The sequence below is a fragment of the Pseudophryne corroboree genome, chromosome 11 (assembly GCF_028390025.1).
Source record: "Pseudophryne corroboree isolate aPseCor3 chromosome 11, aPseCor3.hap2, whole genome shotgun sequence".
In the NCBI taxonomy this organism is placed as follows: Eukaryota; Metazoa; Chordata; class Amphibia; order Anura; family Myobatrachidae; genus Pseudophryne; species Pseudophryne corroboree.
In genome coordinates, this window is record NC_086454.1 from 150,249,879 (window position 1) to 150,264,347 (window position 14,469).

Genomic DNA, 14,469 nt, shown 5'->3' on the forward strand with positions numbered 1-14,469 from the left:
TAACAGATGCATAAACAGTGATAATATGTTAAATTCTTAAAATAGTAGCTTATTGTTAGATTCACATAACGAGACTGTGGGGAGGGATTTACTAAATGGCGACATTTGCAAGGCGCCAATTCTCGCTAGTAGTAAAATTTAAAGAGGCAATAATGATCATTTCAAAATGTGCCTAGTTTTGCGTTTAATAATATTGCAGTTTTAAATGTAGCTGTTTTTAAATATAGTTGTCTAGAGAATCAGGATTACTGAGCATTACAAGAGCAGTCCGGCAGCTCAGGTCTACCCTGAGACTCAAGCTCCAACCGCGTAGTAGGATCAAGCCTCCTGCTGCTTCCTCATTTTCCACCAATGATAATGGAGCTCAAATCCTATATTGCTTGATAACCCTGCAAACTAGATGCAAAACAGCTGACTTTGCACGAGGAGCCATCCAGAGCGGAGTCACGCTAAAGATAGGAACTGCAGCTCGTTGAAGGACAAAGATGGCAGAGATTCTGTAAGGGACAGACCTGTGCACAGATACAAAATCACAAGGGGCAAGAAAAAGACAAGATAAGTAAATAAATGGGGAAACGTGGAACCGCTTAGATATTCAAGGGCAGTATGGATGGTTGGTGTAATGGTTAGCATTACTGCCACATAGCAATGAGGTCATGGATTTGATTTCCACCACGACTCTGTGTCGAGTTTGGAGAATTCGTGATTCCACGTGGCGCTACTTTACACCTCTAGAGTATATAAAACTTGTGCTTACACAAAAAGGTTCACATCAAACAGGTATTTGCGAATGGAGTAAACAGATCAACACTGAAACAAAGAACAAACAGGCATAGTGCAATCCTGTTAAAAAATAAAAGATCCTTTTTTATTAACTGGTCCCACTCACATAGAGATGGTATAAAATCGCATGTAACATTCCAAAGGGGTTCTGCAATCCATATTCTTAAGCTTTCTTTCGGTAAACCTCTTAAAGAGAATAATAGTGATAGTGCAACACCGTCTAAAACTCAGACAAATGAATTTAATAAAGATGCACTCACAAACATAAAAATGAAAAGAACATATAAACATGTGCTGGAAAGATTTTCATGGGACCGGATGCTGCAAGATGAAACTTCAATGTATAGTCACCAAAAGTCCCGGTAACCCCGGCGTCCATACACATCCCAGGTCGCACCTCCAGTTCCTAAGTCCTCGTCCAGCACTTGTTCCCTGCTCAAGCGCTTTCGGATTATATCCTTCGTCAGGAGCATAGCACCTATGCTCCTGAGGAAGGATATAATCCGAAAGCGCTTGAGCAGGGAACAACTGCTGGACGAGGACCTAGGAACTGGAGGTGCGACCTGGGACGTGTATGGACGCCGGGGTTACCGGGACTTTTGGTGACTATACATTGAAGTTTCATCTTGCAGCATCCGGTCCCATGAAAATCTTTCCAGCACATGTTTATATGTTCTTTTCATTTTTATGTTTGTGAGTGCATCTTTATTAAATTCATTTGTCTGAGTTTTAGACGGTGTTGCACTATCACTATTATTCTCTTTAAGAGGTTTACCGACAAGAAAGCTTAAGAATATGGATTGCAGAACCCCTTTGGAATGTTACATGCGATTTTATACCATCTCTATGTGAGTGGGACCAGTTAATAAAAAAGGATCTTTTATTTTTTAACAGGATTGCACTATGCCTGTTTGTTCTTTGTTTCAGTGTTGATCTGTTTACTCCATTCGCAAATACCTGTTTGATGTGAACCTTTTTGTGTAAGCACAAGTTTAATTTACTCTAGAGGTGTATAGTAGCGCCACGTGGAATCACGAATTCTCCAATATATGTTATTTTTAGAATCACGGTGAAAGATTCTGTTTGCTTCAAAGGGCAGCTATCAGCATATAAGCGCACTAGGGGTCTTCCTATTTTTCTATTGTCTGTGTGGAGTTTGTTTATTCTCCCCGTGGTCGCATGGGTTTCCTCCCACAATCCAAAAATATATCTGAGAATTAATTGACTCCCCCCCCCCCCCCCCCAAAAAAAAAAAAGTGATACCCTAGTGTGTGTGTGTGTGTGTGTGTGTGTGTGTGTACATGTGTTTAGGGCAGGCTAGGTGGGCCAAGTTGTTCTTATCTGCCGGCAAATTCTATGTTTTTATGTTTCTATTCTGAGCAGGCAAGAGAGGTACAGTAGGGGAATTAGGGGACAGAGAGAGAAGGGGAGCATGTCTGTCCTATTAGTAACCTATTTCCAAGATATCTTTATTCCAATCTCTTATTATTTTCCCTTCGTTTCTGTTATTCCACAGTGTAGCTCTATGTATCTTTAGCTTTTTCTAAATGTGTTACTCTTAATCACTATTATTATTGCTGCACTGCAAAAAAGCAAGTGAACAATTTCCTCATTCCCGTCCAAACTCCTTTTCCTGTCACTGAATAGAAAAACCTGTCCAGTTATATGAGGCTAGCTTTATCAAAGCCTGGAGAGAGATAAAGGGGGGTATCCAATTAGAGGTGAAGAAACATCAGGTGTGAAAATAGAAATTTTCCCGATGTTTCACCCATATTTTTTTACTGGCTATCCAATTTGGTTGAATGTAAAAAAAAAAAAAAAACAACATTATCTCCCAAAAACGCACAGGTTCAGTGAAACGTATGTATTCAGCAGAAACAGCGGTACCGGGGCTGTTTACGGGGATTTGGTTTCGCCTGCCTGAGGCATTTGAAACAAAATCCTAGATAAGCTGGTGCAAGTCACGGCTTATCAGGGCTAATAGGATAGCCGCAGTAATTGACCGCAGCTGATTGGATGCCACCCAAAGTACCAGCCAACCAGCTCCTAGCTGTTATTTTTCAAACACAGCCTGTAACATGGTAATTAGGAGCTGACTGGCTGATACTTTATCTCTGTCCACTTTGTCACTCTCCAAGCTTTGATAAATTTAGCCTTTGGTGTCTTGTCTCAGTTGGGGGGGTCTATCTGCTTTGGATGTGCAGAGATCGTTGTGTTTCTGGTTTTGGCAAAACTACCCTACCTTCAGGTGTTTTGCTTTTGTATCTGGATTTCTTTAAAAACTGAGAAAAAAGGCTAAAATCCTGTAAGTTAGATGCTAGCGTGTAGTATTGCCCACTCCATCTCCATACCCTCTCCTGTGTGAAATGGCACCTGAAATCACAAGGGACGGACTTGCATGCAATCGAAAACACGCAAAATCCGTTTTTGAGATCCAAGATCCGAACTTGGCGGGAAGACCCAAGCCGGGACTCTGTTCCACTCAGGACCCCATTGTTTGGATTTGTTCAGTTTTCAGCAAAACTCTCTACAGGAAACAATGTATGAGGAGCTACTATCAAGAATTTCCTGACTACACAACTGTAATCCCTCTAGACGGAGTAAGCATACGGCTGGTAATACCATCATTTCATGAATTCATCTCCTGACCTCTTGTCCCAATGTTTGGTGGAGCTTATCTTCTTGTTTCCTGCACCGGGAAGGCATCCTCTCGCCATGTCTTCTGGCAGACAGAGCTCCTCTGCTTCTGTCCATCATTTAGATACCTTTCCAAACCTCTCACCACACTGACTGCCGCTCTCCATTAGCCATTGTATACACTAGAAAAGAGGCGTCTAAGAGGAGACATTGTTAATATCTTCAAATACGTAAAGGGTCATTAGAAGGAGTTAGCAGGGGATTTGTTTATTAATAGAAGTCTGTATAGGACACGTAGGCACTCGCTGTGGCTAGGGTACAGAAAATTCCGTACAAATTGTAGGAAAGGGTTCTTCACCGTAAGGGCAATAAAGATTTAGAACTCCCTGCCGGAGAAGGTAATAATGGCGGACTCTGTAAATGCATTTAAAAAATGGATTGGACAATTTTCTAGCTGAAAAAAGTATCCAAGGCTATTTAATATATTAACATTAAATATCTGGGAGTGGTACGAAATATAGTTGTCAATTAGTACTAAACCATTACTTCAGCTGGTGCGTTATAAAGTGCACAGCTTAATACAGAATACAGGTTGAACTCGATGGGCATTTTGCCTCTTTTCAACCTCATTAACTATGTTACAGTATTGCACATATCTCGAGGTTTCCTTTAATAAATAATTGTTTTGTTTCTCAGGTACACCAAACTGAAGCTGCAAAAGAACCAGGATGGAAGGATACCAGTGAAGAAGTGAGTGACGCACATCTTTTGGGCCTTTTACTCAGTTGAATTTATCTTTTAGATTATACTTATGGTTACCGATGACTAAAGAGGGCTTTACCGAGGCTGACTATTACTTGCTCATCACACACTGCTGGCTGATAGTAAAGCGTAACCGAATATGCTGGTGCTATATTAATAAATTGTCACGTTAATAATGATATTTGTGTTTAGTGGCTTTCCCTTGCTTATATATACTTTAAGCAGGGTGAATGTAGAGTGTAGTTACAAAGGGGATGTAGTTATGTGACTGGCGGTCAGGAGGCTGCCGGTCACAATACCGACCCAGCGTCGGTCAGGAGGCTGTCGGTCACAATACTGCGGCGGCGTTTCCTGACCGCCGGTCACACATACCCAACCCTTCCAGAGGCCATACGTCCTTCCAGTTGTATACTGTTCATATGTATAGCTTTTATCCACCTACACGCTACAGTAGCAGATCTGTGGCAGCAGCTGACATATTTCAGCCACAGAGTCACTTTCTTTCATGCGTCCTGCTTTTCCAGGGACTCCAGCATGCTTTCTAATTCTAAACTCAGTCTTAGTGGTACCTGGAAACCAAGAATTTTGAAGGGTGATCTCTCTGTGCATACCTTCTATAATTTTAGTCTCTTACCTTATGCATTGCAAATTGCAGAAATGCACCTGAGTTATGTGTCCCCAGTGTGCTTGTTTCAAAACTGGGCTGCTGTTTGCCTCTTCAGCTCCGTCTTCCCTCCGGAACGCCCCCTCTAATGGCTCTTTAGAACAGTAGTGAACATTGAGAACAGTGATGTGCGGGAGAGAAGTGGTGCTGAGACATGGCTCTGCCCAACAGTACTAACATAATATCAGATGATGGGTTGGGTTACCGCCGCTGGGGATCCCGATGGTCAGCATACCAACCGCAGAATGCCGGCGGGGGGAGGGCAAGTGCAACAAGCCCCTTGTGGGCTTGGTGGCGATCTGCACTCGCCGCAGGTTCTATTCTCACTCTGTGGATGTCGTGGACACCCATGAGTTGAATAGTCCCTGCTAGTCGGCATGCCGACTGTTGGATTTAGAGGGGGGGGGGGGGGGGGCGGGATGTAACCGTCGGTAATGTGACCGCCGGTCACATAACTACATCCCGACATGATTAGCTTGTGAGAAATCACTGCCGGGCAGAGGTGCACCTCTCCATCCTGCGTATCACCACTGACAGCCTGCTAGCCTCTGTCATTTGCACCTTTCCCTATACTTAGTTTTGTTTACTACTTATTTATAACTTTACACATCAGTGTGAAAGTAAGTTTAATAAAAGGGAATGGACATGGATCAGTGCTTTCATATATATTGTGGAATTTATATTTCTCAGCTTTTACCTCCTCACTTTTCTCTTCCTCTTTTCCAGCATCTTAAAGATGTTTGCAGCTGACAAGAAGAGAGTGGAGACTGCACTTGAGTCCTGTGGCCTGAACTTTAACCGGGTAACAACCGAGTCTTGCAGTTGCATTAATATTGTCTATCCGTCTCCTTTTGGGCGCACAGCACTGTCACATGCACGCTTATCTGTGTCCCGATGACCCAGCTTCCTTATATAAAGTAACTTGGCTGGGTAACTGTTATTTAATGCTGGCTTGCCCCTGAGTGTGGACAACACAAGTTAGTGAGGGATAAAAATGCTGTGTTATTCATGTGTGTGTATTTGTTAGCTTAAAGCTGCTAATAGCCAGGTCCCAGTGCACACATGAGCACACTGGCAGCCTGTGTGCTCCTCCAGCTGTACTGGCCTCGTATTGAGAAAGTATGTTTACCTGTCTTATGGACAAACTTTAAAATTCAAACTATATGCGCTCCGAAAAAGCTCCGCGCAGTGCAGAAACGCGCTTTTTTCATTCCTTTCCTTCATTTTGTCATTTAGACATACTGGGGCTAACTGAATTGTGAGCAAAGCAAAATAAGGAGCAGCTTTGTACCTGGACAAACCATGTTGCAATGCAAGGGGAGCAAATACAGTTAGTCTTTGCATGCAGAATAACTACTGCCTGCATTTGCATGTAGCCCAGAGATGCTGTACATCTCTATTTTTACACTGCAAGTTATGTTTCAGCTCGGATATACACGTACAGGTGTGCTCTCGTAGAACTAGTCTCAATGACCCTCATTCAGGTGTCGTCGCTAGGGCGGCCCATGCCACAAAATACCGATGTTTGGTACATTGTAGATGCACAGGACCGATTCTACATGTGCGCGAAGGGTCCTGCAACGTCACAAGAACCTGGTATCAGACTGTCATTGATTGACAGTCTGATGCCGTTTGGGGGCAGGGAGGGGACGGCGACGGCCTCCATTTGTGACAATGGAGGCATGTTGCTGCTGTTTAGGGGGAGAGAAGAGGTTAGGATTTCCTGGCCTCTGCAACGGGCGGCTTGCGCGGTGCCGTAAGCCTCCGGATGGTGGGTGCCTGATCCGATGCTGCGTTCAAGGATGCAGCTTGGATCACTACTGCAGCAGGAGGCGCTGCTTGTAATAGACACCTCCTGCTGCATCACCACACAGTGCTATCACTGCTGCTTCCAAGGAAGTAGCAGCAATAGCACCTCTAAAAGACCCTCTATATGCCATGCGGTGCAAGTAAGTTGCAGCGAGAGGCGTAACGTTTTTGCATCTTTTTTTATTCGAATGCAAGTCTTATTTGCAATGTGCTGCGACAAAACCACTTCAAGACAAGACTGCACTGATTCATTTGATGTGTGACCTTTGTACAGTATATCTGTGTGCTTCTGAATCTGTTTATGAAGCACTTTGGAAGTTGTCATGAAAAAATACAGTGGATGCTGCATCATAGCACTTTTGTTGCATTACATTGCAATTAAGACTTGCATTCGAACGCAAAAGATGCCCTGCGCAAGCTAAGTCACCTGGTACTTGGCACGCCAAAAATGGATGTTTGGCCTGACAGCAGCAATAGTGAATGAGGACACATCTGTACCAAGCCTAATCTCTCTGCTGCCAGCTCTTTACTGCCCTCTTGTAGACAAACGGAGCAGTGCAGCTCTTGTACTTTGTATAGCAACAGATATAAAAATTCACTAGAAATTGCTATTGGGGGTCATTCCGAGTTGTTCGCTCATTATTTTTTTCTCGCAACGGAGCGATTAGTCGCTAATGCGCATGCGCAATGTCCGCAGTGCGACTGCGCCAAGTAAATTTGCTATGCAGTTAGGAATTTTACTCACGGCATTACGAGGTTTTTTCTTCGTTCTGGTGATCGTAATGTGATTGACAGGAAGTGGGTGTTTCTGGGCGGAAACTGGCCGTTTTATGGGAGTGTGTGAAAAAACGCAACCGTTTCTGTGAAAAACGCGGGAGTGGCTGGAGAAACGGAGGAGTGTCTGGGCGAACGCTGGGTGTGTTTGTGACGTCAAACCAGGAACGACAAGCACTGAACTGATCGCAGATGCCGAGTAAGTGTGGAGCTACTCAGAAACTGCTAAGAAGTGTCTATTCGCTATTTTGCGAATCTTTCGTTCGCAATTTTGATAAGCTAAGATTCACTCCCAGTAGGCGGCGGCTTAGCGTGTGCAAAGCTGCTAAAAGCAGCTTGCGAGCGAACAACTCGGAATGACCCCCAATGTGTATGGGTCCAAGAGATAGTATGTTTTATTGGTATGACACAGACATATACATTTGAAACAATCTCTGGTAGAGGGAGTGCAAGTATTTTTTTATTTTATTTTGAGTAACATAAATAAGTGTATATTGTACTTACCATTACATCCCTGTCCCTGAGGCTACAGATGGCCACAGATAGCAGGTTATATTACCTATAGGAGACTGGCGGCTAAATGTAATAGCCTTCGAGTTCCGGAGGTGCAAGACTGTTCTGTGAGTCTGCCTATTTTTTTTAAAGCAGCAATCATTTACAAGGCAAAACCAGGTTGGCAATATCTGTCATTTAGGGCCGATAATTGTGTAGTGTGCACGCAGCAGCTCCAACATGGCTCTCTCTGTCAGATAGGGCTGATAATTGTGTAGTGTGCACACAGCAGCTCCAACATGGCTCTCTCTGTCAGACAGGGCTGATAATTGTGTAGTGTGCACACAGCAGCTCCAACATGGCTCTCTCTGTCAGACAGGGCTGATAATTGTGTAGTGTGCACGCAGCAGCTCCAACATGGCTCTCTCTGTCAGACAGGGCTAATAATTGTGTAGTGTGCACACAGCAGCTCCAACATGGCTCTCTCTGTCAGACAGGGCTGATAATTGTGTAGTGTGCACACAGCAGCTCCAACATGGCTCTCTCTGTCAGATAGGGCTGATAATTGTGTAGTGTGCACGCAGCAGCTCCAACATGGCTCTCTCTGTCAGATAGGGCTGATAATTGTGTAGTGTGCACGCAGCAGCTCCAACATGGCTCTTTCTGTCAGATAGGGCTGATAATTGTGTAGTGTGCACGCAGCAGCTCCAACATGGCTCTCTCTGTCAGATAGGGCTGATAATTGTGTAGTGTGCACGCAGCAGCTCCAACATGGCTCTCTCTGTCAGACAGGGCTGATAATTGTGTAGTGTGCATGCAGCAGGCCCAACATGGCTCTCTCTGTCAGACAGGGCTGATAATTGTGTAGTGTGCACACAGCAGGCTCGACGTGGCTCTCTCTGTCAGACAGGGCTGATAATTGTGTAGTGTGCACGCAGCAGCTCCAACATGGCTCTCTCTGTCAGACAGGGCTGATAATTGTGTAGTGTGCACGCAGCAGGTCTGACGTGGCTCTCTCTGTCAGACAGGGCTGATAATTGTGTAGTGTGCACGCAGCAGCTCCAACATGGCTCTCTCTGTCAGACAGGGCTGATAATTGTGTAGTGTGCACGCAGCAGGTCTGACGTGGCTCTCTCTGTCAGACAGGGCTGATAATTGTGTAGTGTGCATGCAGCAGCTCCAACATGGCTCTCTCTGTCAGACAGGGCTGATAATTGTGTAGTGTGCACACAGCAGGCTCGACGTGGCTCTCTCTGTCAGACAGGGCTGATAATTGTGTAGTGTGCACACAGCAGGCCCGACGTGGCTCTGTCTGTCAGACAGGGCTGATAATTGTGTAGTGTGCACACAGCAGGCCCGACGTGGCTCTCTCTGTCAGATAGGGCCGATAATTGTGTAGTGTGCACGCAGCAGCTCCAACATGGCTCTCTCTGTCAGACAGGGCTGATAATTGTGTAGTGTGCATGCAGCAGCTCCAACATGGCTCTCTCTGTCAGACAGGGCTGATAATTGTGTAGTGTGCACACAGCAGGTCTGACGTGGCTCTCTCTGTCAGATAGGGCTGATAATTGTGTAGTGTGCATGCAGCAGGCCCAACATGGCTCTCTCTGTCAGACAGGGCTGATAATTGTGTAGTGTGCACACAGCAGGCCTAACATGGCTCTCTCTGTCAGATAGAGCCGATAATTGTGTAGTGTGCACACAGCAGGCCCAACATGGCTCTCTCTGTCAGATAGAGCCGATAATTGTGTAGTGTGCACACAGCAGGCTCGACGTGGCTCTCTCTATCAGATATGGCTGATAATTGTGTAGTGTGCACGCAGCAAGCCCAACATGGCTCTCTCTGTCAGATAGGGCCAATAATTGTGTAGTGTGCACGCAGCAGTCCAGACATGGCTCTATCTGTCAGACAGGGATGATAATTGTGTAGTGTGTATACAGCAGGCCCGACGTGGCTCTATCTGTCAGGAAGGGCTGATAATTGTAGTGTGCTCGCAGTGTAGTGTAGATAAGTGTAGTGTGCATGCAGCAGGCCCAACATGGCTCTCTCTGTCAGATAGGGCCGATAATTGTGTAGTGTGTGTATGCAGCAGGCCTGAGGGTCGGTCTAAAACTGGTCGGATTGACTTCTGATATAATGTGTATTGTTTACATTGGTTTGGTATCGTTCAGATAGTGCATGGTGTATGGATTTGGCTGATGTCTAGTGTATGGAGACACTATATCGGCGAAAAAATTTGGAACTGGTAGGATCATTTGGAACTAAACAATTTTTGGTTACTGTGAAGTGCTGTATATCGGTAATTTTTGGGATAGTTTTTGTAGGTCGGAATAGACATAGGGGGATATCCAATTAGCCCCGGTAATTTACCGGGGCTAACTGTCCTGCCGGGGGCTATCTAATTAGCCCCGATAAGCTGGCGCTTTATCAGGGATTTTGTTTCACCTGCCTCCGGCAGGCGAAGCAGAATCCCAGGTAACAGCCCTGTTTTCGTCCGAAAACGCGACTGTTTCCCATGAAAACACACAGGTTTCACTGAACCTGTGTGTTTTCGAGAGAAAGGTTTTTTTCTTACAAGCGGTCCATCTGGATAGCCTGTAAAAAAAAATAAAAAATCGGTGACCCGTTTTTCGGACCCGATGTTTTAACGGGGATAATTGGATATCCCCCATAGTCATTAAAATCTAATACTGAGCGCCTAGCTTAAGTGCCTAGGAATGAACAGCCACCTGGATGGTTTTGTTGCCAAAGGAGGCTCCTAAAGAGGTAGTGCTGCCCACTTCCTAAATTTGGAAAATGTGAACAAGGGCACCACATGGATGCTCTGCTAATGTGGCTGTACCCCAAGAGGCACAACACAAGATGGATGACATTAGCTCAGTGTACTTACAGCCCAGAGGTAACAGTTACTCCCACCTCACTATAGGCCTGCCTGATCCGTGCACATGAACATGTTCTGATTTGACCTTCCATAATGTCTGAGGAATTGGCCTAGGTGGGGGGAAAGGCTAGGTGAACTGCAGTAGCCATGGAAACATTAGTAAACTCCATCTGTGCCATAGAGGGACAAGTTGTAATTTTGTCACAAGTTCAGTAGATATTTTTCAGAGGACCATAAGATCTTCATATGCAGTTTCAAATTGGGACAGTGTGGGCCTAAGGAGACCCCCTCGTTTAGGGGGGAGGTCTAATATGGACTGTGCACTCATCTTGGCAGGCTCCCCCATAGCTTTGTTCCCGACATCTTGCTCTTCCACTGTGAGAGGGCAACTGCAGAGCTGTTGTCCATCCACCTCTAGAGGATTGACCACAAGTTCTCAATGGGATTAAGGTCTAAGGGGTTTGCTGGCCATGGACCCAAAATGTTGATGTTTTGTTCCCGAGCCACTTAGTTATCACTTTTGCCTTATGGCAAGGTGCTCTATCATGCTGGAAAAGGCATTGTTCGTTGCCAAACTGTTCTTGGATGGTTGGGAAAAGTTGCTCTTGGAGGATGTTTTGGTACCGTTCTGTATTCATGGCGGTGGTCTTAGACAAAATTGTGAGTGAGCCCACTCCCTTGGCTGACAAGCAACCCCACACATGAATAGTCTCAGAATGCTTTACTGTTGGCATGACACAGGACTGATGGTAGTGCTCACCTTTCCTTCTCCGGACAAGGGCAGCAAAGAAGGGACAGACTGATATTTAGCAAAAGGTACAGGGATTGGACTGCTGAGGACTGGGCGAAAGTCATTTTCTCTGATTAATCCCCTTTCAGATTGTTTGGGGCATCTGGAAAAACGCTTGTCTGGAGAAGAAAAGATGAGCACTACCATCAGACCTGTGTCATGCCAAATATTGTCAATAAAAGCCTTTGACACTTATGAAATGCTTGTAATTTTACTTCAGTATACCATGGTAACATCTGACAAAAAGGTCTAAAAACACTGAAGCACTAAACTTTGTGAAAACCAATACTTGTGTCATTTTTTGGCCACGGCTATACATAGGAGGAGGCGAAGGGGCATAATTTAGTATTAGGAATAAAGACAATACAAACCTATTTTGTCTATAAGAAAGATAAGACTAGGAAAGTCTAAATCAAACAAAACAGCAAATCCAGATGCATACATATCACAAATAAACCCATGTTAGCTACTGGCAGACCTGTGTAAAACAATGTATGTGCCAGACCACAGGGTGGACGCATTTTGTGCACACAGTAAATCTAGAGTAAAAGTAATATTAATCCCTTGCCTGGCACGGTCACAGGAGATGTGAATGCGGGCAGCTGGGCTGTTAATGATAGGGTCGCACCTCATGCGACCTTGCTAGGAATGCCAACCTGCATCTGTTGTCTTCTCACAGGACAGTAAAGCATTGTGAGAAGTCAGAAGATCTGTGCGGTGAGCAGGGAGGAAGAATGATGAGTGCCTGGCAATCAGAGAGGAGGAAAGATTAGGCCTGGTTAGTGGGGAAGAGGAAGGGTGAGTGTCTGATGAGAGGAGAGATGCACTGATTGGTGGAGAGAAGGGATAAGGTTTTGTTACTTATTTGAATGTGTTACTATTATTATCCTTTATTTATATGACGCAACAAGGGATCCGCACCGCCCAATTACAGAGTACATAAATGAAACAGGAAAACAGCAATTTACAGTTGAAGACAATATAGTACAAGTACAGGGTAAATAAACATGGCTGCATCAGCAGATGACACTGACAAAAGTATCAGGTGGCAGAAAACTGCGGGATTTGGTACAGTCGAAGATTATTAAAGTAAGAAAAGGAGAAGCACTTTAGGGAAAGGGCCCTATTCATGAGAGCTTACATTCTAAAGGGGTTAAATACATTTCTCATACGTCCTAGAGGATGCTGGGGATGCTTCAAGAACCATGGGGTATAGACGGGATTCGCAGGAGACATGGGCACTTTAAGACTTTGGATGGGTGTGAACTGGCTCCTCCCTCTATGCCCCTCCTCCAGACTCCAGTTAGATTCTGTGCCCAGTGAGACTGGTCACACACAGGGGATCTCTACTGAGTTTCTCTGAAAAGACTTTGTTAGGTTTATTATTTTCAGGGAGCACTGCTGGCTGCAATTGTTCTGACAGCCTCTGTTATGGATATATTTAAAAAGCAGGGCTAACTGCTTTATCCATGAATTTCTGTGAAAAAATGGGATCTCGTCTAATTTAAGAAAAAAACTAAAAACCAAACAAACAGGTACCGGTATAAAAATTATTTATTTTTCATGTAGTCTTGTGATTACCAGATCTCACCTGTCCCCATAGATTGAGTGACATATTATTATATATGCTTATATTAGTCTGAAGCTTGCATTATGTTTACAATGTAGCTCTTCCTGTTCCCTCCCCTGCAGGATGTCAAACTACTGTATATGTATCCAATGAATGAACCAGGGGTGGGTGATGGCATTGGTGGTAGGGTCGGTGGAGTCTGTGTGCCACCAGGTTCTTGTGCAGATGCACAGGTGGGAGTTTGTCCGCTGGTTACTCTGCACTGATCCACACACTATCCATCCCTTCCATCACCCTTCACACAGCATTGCAGTGCCAGATCCATGTTGTGTAACAGCCAGTGCTAGTGTGATTTTAGGCTGGATGTAAAGAGGACAGTGCCACAGACTCTCAGTGCATTTGTAATCGGGGTAAATGAAGTAATCATAACTCAGTAATACAGGTTAAGTATCCCATATCCAAATATTCCGAAATACGGAATATTCCGAAATACTGACTTTTTTGAGTGAGATAGTGAAACCTTTGTTTTCTGATGGCTCAGTGTACACAAACTTTGTTTAATACACAAAGTTATTAAAAATATTGTATTAAATGACCTTCAGGCTGTGTGTAAGGTGTATATGAAACATAAATGCATTCTGTGCATAGATTTAGGTAACATCACCATGATATCTCATTATGGTATGCAATTATTCCAAAATACGGAAAAATCCGATATCCAAAATACCTCTGGTCCCAAGCATTTTGGATAAGGGATACTCAACCTGTAGTATGCATGCTCTTTGATAGTCTCTGTAAAGAAAACCTGGACGACCGTCATGAGGCCTATCACTGGAGCACTGTTTCATGATGAGTCTCCGATACCGCAGTAAAGGAACCATTTGGTGAATTGTAGTGGTAACCACTGTGATAAGCAGCAGTACAAAACGTTTTTCTGTGTTACTGTACCCCTTAATATGTACTACTTACTAGCAGATCTCTCTGTCTGTCTGTCTATCTGTCAGATTCCCTAGTTTAAAAGTGAAAAGATTATTGTATAACTTTCCTTCATCTGTAAAATATACTATACAAATGGTTTTCCACTGTATTATGTATACATCCTAAATACAGCCTTAAAATGTTTCTTTACAAATAAATGAATAAATTGGACTTTTTGAACATAATTTTGGTACTTAGGGCCTAATTCAAGGTTGATTGTAAAACAACATTGTCCTCTAATGGGCAAAACCGTGTGCACTGCAGGTGTGGCAGATATAACATGTACAGAGAGAGTTAGATTTGGGTGGGTTATTTTGTTTCTGTGCAG

The 14,469-nt window shown here is 44.2% G+C and overlaps 1 protein-coding gene across 3 annotated transcripts in view; it reads left to right on the forward strand.

The window, feature by feature from the left end:
* PLCB3 (phospholipase C beta 3) overlaps window positions 1-14,469 on the forward strand; it is a 403,369-nt gene that overhangs the window by 294,281 nt on the left and 94,619 nt on the right. For all 3 annotated transcript variants that reach the window (XM_063944960.1, XM_063944959.1, XM_063944961.1), the window contains exons 6-7: window positions 4,117-4,170; window positions 5,573-5,648. In XM_063944960.1, coding sequence (XP_063801030.1) covers window positions 4,117-4,170; window positions 5,573-5,648 — 130 coding nt within the window. The remainder of the gene's footprint in view (window positions 1-4,116; window positions 4,171-5,572; window positions 5,649-14,469) is intronic.